Source organism: Hydra vulgaris, chromosome 06, assembly GCF_038396675.1.
Source record: "Hydra vulgaris chromosome 06, alternate assembly HydraT2T_AEP".
Classification (NCBI taxonomy): Eukaryota; Metazoa; Cnidaria; class Hydrozoa; order Anthoathecata; family Hydridae; genus Hydra; species Hydra vulgaris.
Window position 1 is genome coordinate 22839181 of NC_088925.1, and position 13320 is coordinate 22852500.

The 13320-nt window shown below is 27.2% G+C and overlaps 1 protein-coding gene across 3 annotated transcripts in view; it reads left to right on the forward strand.

The window, feature by feature from the left end:
* LOC105849501 (cilia- and flagella-associated protein 65) overlaps positions 1–13320 on the forward strand; it is a 131337-nt gene that overhangs the window by 36200 nt on the left and 81817 nt on the right. For all 3 annotated transcript variants that reach the window (XM_065799616.1, XM_065799615.1, XM_065799617.1), the window contains 2 exons: positions 698–850; positions 2153–2233. In XM_065799616.1, coding sequence (XP_065655688.1) covers positions 698–850; positions 2153–2233 — 234 coding nt within the window. The remainder of the gene's footprint in view (positions 1–697; positions 851–2152; positions 2234–13320) is intronic.

The window sequence follows — 13320 nt, forward strand, 5'->3', positions numbered from 1 at the left end:
ATATATCGCATTTGAAGCTGTTATACTTGATGTTTATTGTTTGTTTTTTTTCCCCTTTTTAACTTAGTTGAATGCTAAGTAGAAGGCAGTATTTTTTTATTTTTTTAAAATCTTGAAAATATATGTAAATTTTGAAAAAAAAGGAGCAAGAAATGGTAACAATTTACAACACTGTTTATGAGTTTTTTTTTAAAGTTATCTTTTGTTTTACAGCTTTATCTTTGCACCTTTCTCACATTGATAATAATTTCATTTATCATTAAAATTACCCATAGATGGTAAAAGTTTTATTCCTTCACATAGATCTTGTAATGCATTTAAAAGCCTAGAGCAATTGAGTTCTGACCTATTGAAACATTTTTTTTCTTATTTTATTACACTTGATGGTGTTATATACTTTATAATAATTTGTATATTGCTATATGTATATCATGCACTGCATTAAAGTCGATGCTAGAGTATGCTGATTACTTAAGAACTTTTTGTTTATTATAGTATTGTTATTGAAAAATTTTGATGTTTTTGAATTTGCTGTAATTATATTCTGAGTTGTTGGAATTTATTTGTTAATGATGCCCACCACTGATGTCATAACCATGTAGTATTTGTCTTCGTTAGAAGATTATGAAAGAATTTTAAATGATGGATTTAAAAAAAAACTAGATATTGATGTTTTTTATGTTTCAAATTTTTTTAGGGTCTTTCAATGTTGATAGAAGAAAAAAAAATTGTTTTTGATGAAAATGGTTTATTACAAGTTAATGACATAGAAGTTGATAACAATCTGACAAAAAATAAAAGTGTTTCATCATTTGATGAGTTTTTTAATGATGGGTCTAGTGATAGTACGGTAAGTCATATTTGCTTATTTTTGTTTTATAGTTGTATTATTATATTATCTATCTATATTTATTATTACATTTTGTATGTCTTTTCTTAGTTTGCTGTTTTTTGTTTTTGTTTAATTTAAATCTATTTTAAATCTTTTTTTTGCCACCTTTTTTTTTTAGCCATTTTTTTTTTAGCCACCTTTTTTTTTTTCTTTTGCTTTGTAATGTGTTTAATGATGAGATAAGTAGCATTTGCTTCAATTTATTTTTATATACTAATAAAAAGTTATAATTAGTTATAATAAGTTATATCATACAATGCAGTCTGGCATTTTTTTAAATTTTGTGTCAAAATCTGAAGGGCATGGTTATATCCCAATTTATATATTTAAAAAAAAAACACATAATTAAGAAAGTAATTTCTTCTTTTGCTTCACTATTCTTGTAAATATCATCCAACAAGTGGAATGTTCTAAATAAAGAATTGCAAGTGGTACTCCTGTATACAAATCTGATGACAAAATATTGACAGAAAACAGCATAGCAAAATCAATGGTTATAATAGATGTTCCTCGTGCCCATGAGAAAACTATGTAATCAAATCTATTTTATGCTTCATCCACATGAATTCAATTTTATTTAAACATTATTATTGGCCTAAAAACTCAGAGTTTACATTAAATCTGTTAGCAACAGTTTTTTGTTTTTTTAATTCATATCTCCAAGGCTTTGGAGGGGGCCACAACAGTCAAGGAGGCTTTTTTTTATTTGCAATTCTCTACCCTAAACTCTAAGACACAAATTTTGTTAAAAAAGACCACTGTGCAGAGAAACAGGCTGAGCATTAAACATCCAAAAATGTAAGATGGATTTGTACATTTAATCTCTTGACTGATAGCCGAGTGTTCTATCACTAGTCTGCACCTGCATTGAGTGAACTAATGGGATAGTAAACAAGTGGTAGAATGAATTAATAAAAAATCTTAAATGATATTTGTTATGATGACAGAGTTACTGCTAAGGTAAAAGGTTTAAAAGGATTTCAGATTTGGTTTTTAATTTTAGATTTAGATTTTGAATCAATTTTGGTTTTGATTGGTGGAGCAGCTTCATCCCATAAATTTCGGTTCTCGAACCTTTCAGTTTCAATTTTCAGCCCTGAAGATATTTTAATATCCCATACCATTGAGTAAACCTTATGTTTTACATCAAATCATTACAAAGTTTTATATACATACATAAATTATTTTATTTATAATTTAGTTTATAGTTTTTTATTTAATTTAGCTAATTTATTTTTATCTGTTATTTTAACTTTGTAGTGTACTGTTGTTCCACATATTTCTCTTGATACTTCAAGTGTTCACTTTGGAGTTTGCAAAGAGAATTTACTTTTCCATAAGGTACATAATTATCATTTTGTTTATATCTTTTTTTGTTTTGTAATTTGTGGGCTTGAGCATTTAGCAATTAAATATTATTTATTAAATGTTATGGTTAACTATTAAAAAGGTTATACAAAATAAAAATAATAATGTGCTATAAAGCATATATATATTATATATATATATATATATATATATATATATATATATATATATATATATATATATATATATATATATATATATATATATATATATATATCATTATAAAATATCTTTAAACTAAACAATATTGTTATAAAAAAAGTTATAAATAAAGTTTAAATATGTTGTTTAAAAAAAAAAATTCCTTATTTTAAAAAACTTATACTTATTTAAATTTTTTTTTACTTTAAAAGTTTCTTTTTTTTCTTTAAAACTTAAAAACTTAAAACTAAATGTTTTTTTTTTTAAATGACAGGGCAATTGTTTATGGTTGAATTTCTTAATGGTCAAAAAAATTGTTTATGGTTGAATTTCTTAATGGTCAAAAAAATAAAAACCATCAACATTTTTTCTTAATATTTTGGCTTTAACAAAATCTTTGCGTACTACTCATAAACTAGTTAATCATTTCTAATCGGCGTTCATTCTATGATCAATTCAAAAAATTAATTGTGAAGATAAAACTTTTGTTAAAAAGTAATTTCAAAACTGAAAAAAAAATCATCTTTTCACATATTTGTTACATTAAAGTTTTCTTAAAAAAATTCTCTAAAATATTTTACATTAAATCTAATAATTTTGCCTACAGGCTTGATTATGGTTTACCCGGCAATGATTTTATATACAGTTAAAAGTGCATTAAGCATTTTTGTAAATTAGCACTTTCATAACAGAATGAGAAAAAAATATTGATATAAAACTATAAATTAATTATCAAAATAGTTAAATGTAATACGAACATATTAAAGTAACCTGAATTAAATTTATTTTTAAAAATTTTCTTATTTTTAACATTCTTTGGAAATTTTAGCAGTAAAAGTTGTAATATTGAGCGTTTGAAATTTTTAAAAGAAATTAAATTTATTACAATAAATTTGTTTCCTAATATTTAATAATAATTTTAATTTAAATATGATAAAATATATTAAAAATTAAAATTTTTTAAAAAAATGGAAAATATAAAAAAATTGATAAAAAACTATGTGTTACCCCATTTGAATTCTGTTATTTAGAATTTATATATATATATATATATATATATATATATATATATATATATATATATATATATATATATATATATATATATACATATATATATATATATATATATATATATATATATATATATATATATATATATATATATATATATATATATATTTATGTATATATATATATATAGATATATATATAGATATCTTTAAAATTTATATATATATCTTTAAAAGTCATATTCTTGTTATACGATATGTTTATAAATATGGAAGTTGATTTCAATAAAACAGCAGCGTATAACTTTTTTTTTAATATATTTTGATATAATGATATATTAACAATATTTCACTGACCAATTGTGGTCAGTGTCATCAGGTAATAATAAAATGTTACATAATAACATAAAACAACCCGTTTAAACAGAAGACATTAAAAAGCGTTAAGTTTAAAAAAGAAACCAGTTAAATAATATAATAATGACATCAGTTAAATTTTTGTCAAAATGGGTCCCCAAGTTTTTGTTTTAATCTTATCCCCGTCATCTTAATTTAGAACACCTTTGCCCAATACCTATCTTAATTTAGAACCACCCTTGCCCAATACCTATCTCATATTGAACTCTTGCTTTGTTAATCTGCAGAGATTCTCTAGTATTTCTAATCCTGTATTCTAGAATGACTGCCAAGGTCTTAGGATTTAGCTAATCAAAGTTACCACAGCATGTTCTAAAATGTTCTTTGGCTCCTGAACTCAACCATTTTTGATTTTTACAAGCTCTTTGGTGTTCTGCACTTCTTGAAATGATTTTTTTTTTGGTCTCACCAATATATATATTTCCGCATGAGCATTTAAGTTGGTAAACATTTGGATTCTTCAAAGTTAAAAATAAAAGATAATTTAACAAAACAGCAACGTCTTTCTTTAGAAAACCTAAAAAAACATTCACATCTATAGAAATATCCATTTGATAAAGGAACAGGTTTTGCTTTATTATACAAAAATGAAGCAAAAGATAAATTGGAAAAACAAATAAAAAATAGTAAAATTATTGATTACGACCCAACACTCACAGTCACTACTAAATTTCAAAAACTATTACATAAATTAAGAAAACAGGGTAAGTTAGACAATGCTACTTATTTTAAGATGTATCAATCAGATTGCGTTCCAACTAGAATCTATGGAATGGTTAAAGCTCGCAAACTGGAAAAAACTACCCAATGTGTCCTGTTGTTTCCACTATTAACACACCTCCTTATGGAACATCCGAGTATCTGGTTAAAATTATGCAACCAACATTAAACAAAAATATAATTTTTATGTTGAATTGCGTTTATAAATTAAAGTTTTTTCTTTTTAAATATATTCAAATATATTGATATGATTACTTTTAAATACATATGTTGAATATAATGTGTATGTACAAGTATTTTTATGCAGCCTTGCATGAATTATTTCTAATGATGTAACCAGATGCTATAATACATACATTAAATTTGGTTTGGACAAATATTAGATATGATAGACATTTATTATTTATATCTAGATATGAAGGACATTTATTATAAGTAAAAAACACTTTTTTCATTGTCTGGAAAACTATTTGTGCATGTTTGTGAGTGTTAAGATTGTATACAAATTTATCTATCATCATCATCATCATCATCATCATCATTATTATCAATCATTAGGCATCAAAAATTGGGCAAATGTTAAAGCATTGCTGGGCCAACTTAATAGCTGCTTGGGATAAATATATATGTGTTGCATATATGTATATTTATGTGTATATGTATGTATATATATATGTTCACTCTTAAAAAAGTTCTGGTAAATTATACTAACTTTTAGGTGTTTTGCCTGAATTAGTTTTCTTCAAAAAGTGCCAGACGAATATTCAAGCAAATCACCTGAACCTGAACTGTTCCTTAAAAAAACCTGAACAACTGTAATAGGTAACTTGAACTATAGTTCAGGAAAAAGTTCCGGTAAATTATACAAACTTTGGGCATTTCGCCTGAACTAGTTTGCTTCAAAAAGTGCCAGATGAACATTCCAACAATTTACCTGAACCTGAACTGTTTGTTAAAAAAACTTGAACAACCGCGATAGGTAACCTGAAATAGTTCTGTATAAAATCCTGAACTGGTGCAGTACAAAATATGAATCCGAACTAATTTCAATAGAATTACAAAAATCATTACAATTAGAATTTACATGTCAGATATATTTATGGAAAACAAATGAAAAGTTATGCTATCAATTCTTTTATAAGAAATCCATTTTTTTAAGTTAAGTTTTGATTTTTTAAACATAATGATTAAATCACGACATAAAACATAATCTGTAACATAAAAGTTTGTTTATATAATAATGCTTACAGTTTACAAGTAAATATTTTGAGTAAGATAAAAACTATAACAAATATTTCCAAACAATTGAAAAACTATAATACTATTATAAAAAAAACTATAAAACCTTTACAAACATTTCCAAACAATTACTTGGTAACTGTTACACTAGGTAAGCGTTATTATATTGTTTATACCAATATGGCTAAACTAGCTATATTGGTACACTTAGCCACATATATGTATACATCACATATTCAATATAAATTTCAAAATAAAATATATAGTGGTATCCATTTAAATAAAAACATTTAAAAGTTTATCCACTCCTTTATTTTTCATTAAAAAACTATGACAGATCACTGGTACCTCTTGACAACAGCAAATTGTCATGAATACCTATAACTACACATTGTAAAAAATGTAAAACATGTCTGCACTCTGGCGCATATTCAATATCGATAACAAAGTATAGTTTCAATAAACGGTCTACTGCACTTAACATGCCATTTCTAATTGGAATAACATTGTCTTCTATAAAAATAAATGACTGAATCAAGTTGCCTCGAGCCCCTAGTGTAATAACAAATGTATGCATGAAAGAAGTATGTCTATTTGCATCAATTATAGTCTCCATAGCTGTATTGTCCTTTGTTAAAATAATAATAATTAAGATACAATATAGAAGCAAAATTATTATTGACCTTGTTTATAGCACATACCATTTAACTAGAAATATTAAACTTAAAATTAAGAAAATTACAGGAAAGACTTGAATAAAGTGAGCTGCAACTTCAGTTGTAGGCGTTCAATCCTTATTTCTAGGAGGTACTTGAAAAATGTACGGAACAAGTGAAATGCAAATTCCATATTTCAATCTTTGATTTTCAAAAACATTTAAAAACTCTAACAGTACATATTTTAGAATAAAGAAAATAGTTTTAAATACTTAGTGAAAGTTATAAAGTGTAAAAACAGTAGTTAAAGAAGACGATGTGACATACCATTTGAAGGTATTAGCTGGATGTCAAGCTCTAAAAGTAGTTGCTTTGCCATTGGATTCGCCTTTCTATAAGCCCAAGTAATAACATTAGGAGCCATATCCTCCCATTGCATAAGCAAATCTTTAGCATTTTCAAATGTTGCTGTAAACTCTCTCTGAAACATATGTAATGATAATTAGGAGTCATTAAATGTTTCTCAAACAAAAAATCAATTTTACTCTAGTAATACTCCAATAGCACTAATCCAAAACATTAGGATAGGATATACACTACAAATGTAAAAAACAGTACTGCTTACATCAAATCCTAAATTTTAAAATCGGGGAAATTTCCGAATAAACTCATAAAAAGGCGGTTTTAATGATATAATCCAGTTTCTTTGTGATACTCTAGTTTTTTCAAGAATAAATTGTTTTCGATCATAATGGATGTCACCAAATGACAACTCATAATATTTTGTTCTTCATTTGAAAAAGGAACTAAAAAAAATAGTTGAACATCGTTTGTTGTATATATATAAGCATGACTTAGAGTTTTATTAGGCTTACCTGCAACATCAAAAGTTATTGGGGAAAAGGATTTTCGTTTTCAAGTAGCTTGAGCATGGACACCATCAAACTTCCTAATTGTTTTAAGCCGCTCCTCGATATGTCCATAAGATATTATTTTCTTTTTTTTGCCATTCACTTCAACCTCCTTATAAGCGCAATAGTAATTTTTCCAAGTAAGGATAATGCAGTTTAAACAGCAAAAAAACTAATTATATTTAGATAACAAAGTTAAATAACATATATATCGTAGAGGTCCACCAGAGTGCAGTTTAGGAAAAGCGTTAATAATTGACATAGCAAACTTTGTTTTTGTTGCTCTTGATGGATGCCTGAAGTAAATACCTAATAAATTAATAACCACTATACCTAAAAATTGTTATAGATTTAAGTTACACAGATTTTCTTCTTCGTTACTTACCGTGATTCACTAACTTAACATTTACTTATTCATTTTTTATATAATCTTATTATTATAAAAAAGTGTTTGAAAAAACTTACTAACTATGCATAAAATATTCAGAAATATTCAGAACAAACTGTAAAATCACATGTAATGACTTACATGTTTCCAACTTTATGTGCCATAATGTTAACAAGAATATGAACCATTTCAAATCTGTACTTGAGTAACATTCCAGTTGTCTCATATTCAACAATGACAAGTTTACCTATATATGAACCATTTCAAATCTGTACTTGAGTAACATTCCAGTTGTCTCATATTCAACAATGACAAGTTTACCTGTCTGATGCTCATCAAGCAATTTGCGAACCTCCTAAAAAATAAGAAATTTGTTAAAAATATTTTTAGAAACTGAAATTAGTCCTTATAGTTTTGAAAAACAGTTATTTATGTTAAAAAATTACAAATTTGATATTGTCTATTCAAAGTACTCGACACGGAGTACAAAGAACATCTTTATCACATGAATATGTTGAATCCGAAAAAAGGATTGGATTTTGATATAGAACTAGTCTGATTAAGTGAAAAATGATTATTTGCAAAAGTGAACAATCTGTCTGCACATAATCTGTGGATTGTTATATATTGATATACTTTTAAAGTTACTAAAAATAGCTCTCTCTTTTTATATTTATATAAATATATATGTATTATATATATATATATATATATATATATATATATATATATATATATATATATATATATATATATATATACATACATACATACATTCATACATTCATACATATACACACAACCCTCAGAATTAGGGTCGGCATGTCAACTTTACTTCCAAATTAAAAATCTCCAAGGTCAGCCATTGTGTAAAAATATGTTTTTGTGAATCTAAAACAGTTTGAGTTCTGCATTTTATTGCCGACTATTTTTATTTTACTAATTTATTTTTAATTATTATTATTTTTTAATTATTATTTTTCTAACGACGTACTTTCAATAATTCGTCATTATGTCGATAAATTCAGTCTAAAGAATATTTACTGTGCATTATTTTTATCGCATCTAAGTTAGGGGTTGTCCATAAAGTACGTACGCTTTTTTTTTTTGCAACAAAAATCTGATCAATGTGAGCAAAACTTGGTTCACCATTGCTATTAAAATCTTAAAGAATTATTTCACATGATCTGTATTTGTGGCCCAATACGGTAACTCAATCAACAGCTAAAACTTCATTTTCTTCACCAATAAAGGGAATAAGATTTTTGCTCTCTAATTCTGAAACTAAAAACACTTCACCATTTTTTACATCAGCAATGGTTTTTAGGGGACCATGAGTCATCCAAGCTAAGGCATGAGCAATTTGATGTCTCTTTGCAATTGAAAAAGAATTGTTCTGAAAATTGCAAAAAATATGAGCTAATCTTTTTGAAAAATTATGCTTGGCTTCATACCTTATAACAATCATGTGAAGAAGAGATCCACTTCATTTTATAATAGTTCCATAATGAATCATTTTGTGATGCTTATAAAAAAGTTTTTCTCAGGATAACATTCTTTCATCAATGAATGATGTTCAATTACTAGTTCCTCAATATATGTGATTTGTAAACAATTTAAATTTAGAGATAAAATTATATCACACAATTGTTTTAAGATAATGGTAAAGTTTCCAATTTTGTGTATCTACTTAATACATCAGACAAAATAAGTGGCAAATACATAAACAGTGTAAGAATCTGAGCAGAGCGTTGACCTAGTAATGAGTCAATACTTTTCATATGTGACTCATTAGTAGTACTAGGTTTTGAGCTGCAGACTACCATAATCCATAAACTTGATGCACCTATTCAGTTCTGTAATGGACATACATTTGATATCATATAACACATGATAAAGAAACAATTTAACTTCACACAGAATAACTCCTTTAAAAATATCATGCATTATGTCTACAGAATCATTCAAAGCAGGATGATAATATGGCAATTCAGTTAAACAACTAAACCGCTTAATTCCACAATTCTTATTAGAAATTTCCCCACTTTGCATCTGCTGAACTTGAGAGTTGTATAAAATATCTGTTCTGAGAGCTTGTTTGTTTTCTCTAAAAACATCTTGGATGTTAGATTTTAATATCATACACATGTCACATGAAAATGAAACAATACTGAAATTTTCCATATATCCTAATATAGAGTGCAGACCTAAATTGTCTCCAACAATTTGGGTTAGTAAACATCTGAAGTTAGTTTTTGCTTTCAATAAAAATATCAAATCCTTTGTCATGAAGTTTTTGCAATTCATTTACAATCACTTTTATCACTGGCTCTGCCGAATATTTCTTTATGTCTATTAAATGAGTTAATACTAAGATATGAATGTTGTTCAAGGATGAGTTTGTTGTGTGAGGAAAGTTCTTTATCACAAAATAAAAGGCACCGAGTTTATGAATGTCTGTTTTTAATCCAAGAGGGTTTGTGGTCTCCATTTCATTAAAGTATAATTGAATAAACAAAGGGAAAAATTTTGGAAATTTAAATTTGGCATATGCCATTAACTTTTTTAACATTTTCACCACAAAACCAATCTTCAACAAATTCAAAATTAGATATTTGCTCCACTTTTAACATATTCATGGCTTCTGGCTGTAGCAACACAACCTTTATTGTGCTTTCAATAGGTATGTAATAAAACAAATCTTTTACTTTGACTTGTATTAGGTTTTTTGTCTTTCTGTCATGTTTTGTATCCCATCGTTCACCCATTCAATGTGGTACTGGTTCAACATATAGGCCTTTATTTTTCAAATATGATAATATTTGATGTTGTGAGTCAATTCTACTAAAAGGTGCTTTCCATCTGTTAAACTCTTCTGTTAAGTTGTCTGTTACATGCTTCTCACACCTACATGTTTCCAGTACCGAAACTGTTTTGCCTAGTAAATAACTAAGTATGTCTTCAATTAGGTTTTGTGAGCAGTTCTTTAGAAACTCTGAAGTACTTAAAGAAATATAACTCGAAGACATTAAAGCCATAATCGTTTTAATGCTGCTTGTGATATACTATACTTATCAACAATAGGCGAGGCAACATCTTCAGTTTTTTTCTCACATCCTTTGTCTATTTTATTTTTACTTTTAGCTTCAGAATTATGTGTTACTGGATTTTCACAACTTATGTTAGATGTTCAATCAATATTAACTACAAAACTGGCATAATCTTTATTGATATGTTTTCTTAGCATATTATATATAGTAAACAATCATATACAACCGCCGACATTACATCGAAATTGACAAGGCTCAAATAGAAGATAAACTTTCCTCAAGTGATTTATGTAAAAAGCAACAGTTGAAAAATCTTTGGGGCAAAGATTTTTTAACTGTTGCTATATCTTCACCTTTAAATAGTGAAGATATTGACGGAGTGAAGATATTGACAGACAAGTTGAACTAGTTGAAATAACTTTGAAAATTTTCTTTAGAAAAGAAAATTTTCAAAGTTATTTCAACTAGTTCAACTTGTTTTATGTATTAATGTTTGAAACTAAATTTATATGTAGTAAATACTTACTCGACAATTTAGCAGTTGTTTCCACAGAAATTCCTTTGAAATCAAATGATTAATTAACTCTTGGGTGTTAATTAATCATTTGATTTGCTCCTCCACTGCTTCCAAATGCAGTCATGAAAATGGTGGAAAGCATGACTTCAAAGACATGGTGTCTGCATGCTATCTATATAAGATTACGGTCAAGATTCTGCTCTATTATTGTGCAGGCACCAATGTTAAACCCAGTGTTGGATGAAGTAGTGTCAAAAACCAGTCCCTGAACAAGTTCTTCCAATTTCCATTCTTTAAGAGCCTTCTTGCAAGCATCAGCCTGTTGCTCACCTGTACCTCGATCAATCTTTGGAACGCCCAGCAATTTTTCCACCTCACCACCAGTCACAATGATGGCAATTCTATCCACTTTTTTTTAACCACCAGTGATATCAGGTAAGAGCTTTCCATCCCAATGTAGAAGTGGATCATCAAGAGAGAAATCAACCTTGTCAGCTGTAGTCAGCGCTTCACCAACAGATCGCCTTTCTTTGCGGTTTGTGCTGTACGACAATGATAAATCTTTTAGTGAGTGACCAAGAGCCTGAGCAACTGTTCCAACCAGGAAGAGTGCACGGCGATCAGAAATATTAACACGATCAAGAGACAATACAACATTATTTGTTAGAACTTTCATCTTCTTATTCATTGAACCACTTGTGCTCGATGTGCTGGAGGCGGAAGGAGTCTAATATTCATCATCATCTGTGGAACTTAAGCTACTTTCACTCACAATGTCAACTGCTAATGAAGAAGAAATAAGTTCTGTTTTTCTCTATCAGTTCCGCTTTATTGCTTTAACACCTCAATTCCATTTTAGTTTCTCAGACTCGTTTCTGTGCCTCTCTAGCTGTTAAATTCCGATCAATTCCTGCCATGCTACAACTCAATGGATCTTCTTGCTGAAATTTTTTAACATTACCGAGCACATTCTTTTAAAAAGTGAAAAGTTAAGTTTAAAAGATCAGGTTCAGGTTTTTACAGGATCATGGGTTTTGTCTAAAGTTCAGGATTAATTTATATCATCAGTAACTGATATAAATTAATCCTGAGTTGATTTAAATTAATCCTGAACTGTTCAGGCAAAAGGTATCATTGGAACACAATGATCAAACTTTCAGTTGTTTCGCCTGAAGTTTCAGGCATAAAAAATAGTCTGAACAGTTCATGCTAATTTTACTGGAACTATATTATATATATATATATATATATATATATATATATATATATATATATATATATATATATATATATATATATATATATATGTCATACATCAGAACGCACTTTTTTTTGCGTATTGAATATGCTACTCATATCATACTCAATACCCAACTCAACGTACGCAATTTCTTTGAGTATAATACTCAATATGCAACTCATAGTACGCATTTTTATTGAGTAGAATACTCAATACACAACTCATAATACGCATATTTTTTGAGTATTTTGGGTAAAAATACAATTTACAATTTGCTGTTTTACAAGTTGATAAACTTTGAGTTGCTTTGTTTTGTAAGTTGATAAACGTCTAGCGTTTGTATTTGAAATAATGACTTTTTTTATAATTTTTTGTTACTTTTATGAGGCTATAGATGTATATAAGATGCAAGTATTTATCTTTTTATCTATAGTAAATAAGTTAGATAAATAAAATAAATCATTTTAATCTTTAATCTTATATAAACTAAAGTAATTTATATATGTAATGTAATTTAAACTAGTTTTATAATATCGCTTATTTGCTTAACAAAAGTTTTATTTTAGATTTTTTGCTTTAACATATATGAAAGATCCGCCAAACGAAAATTAGGCTCAGACTTTAATGTAAAGAGTTTGAGAAAAAAAAGAAAAAAGTATAAATAAAGAAGATAAAGAAAATCAGTCTGTAAATAAACAAATAAATTCTGATAGAAGTAATTGTGCCTTAGCCGTTTTGTCAATTGAAAATAGTCAACCATCGTGCAGC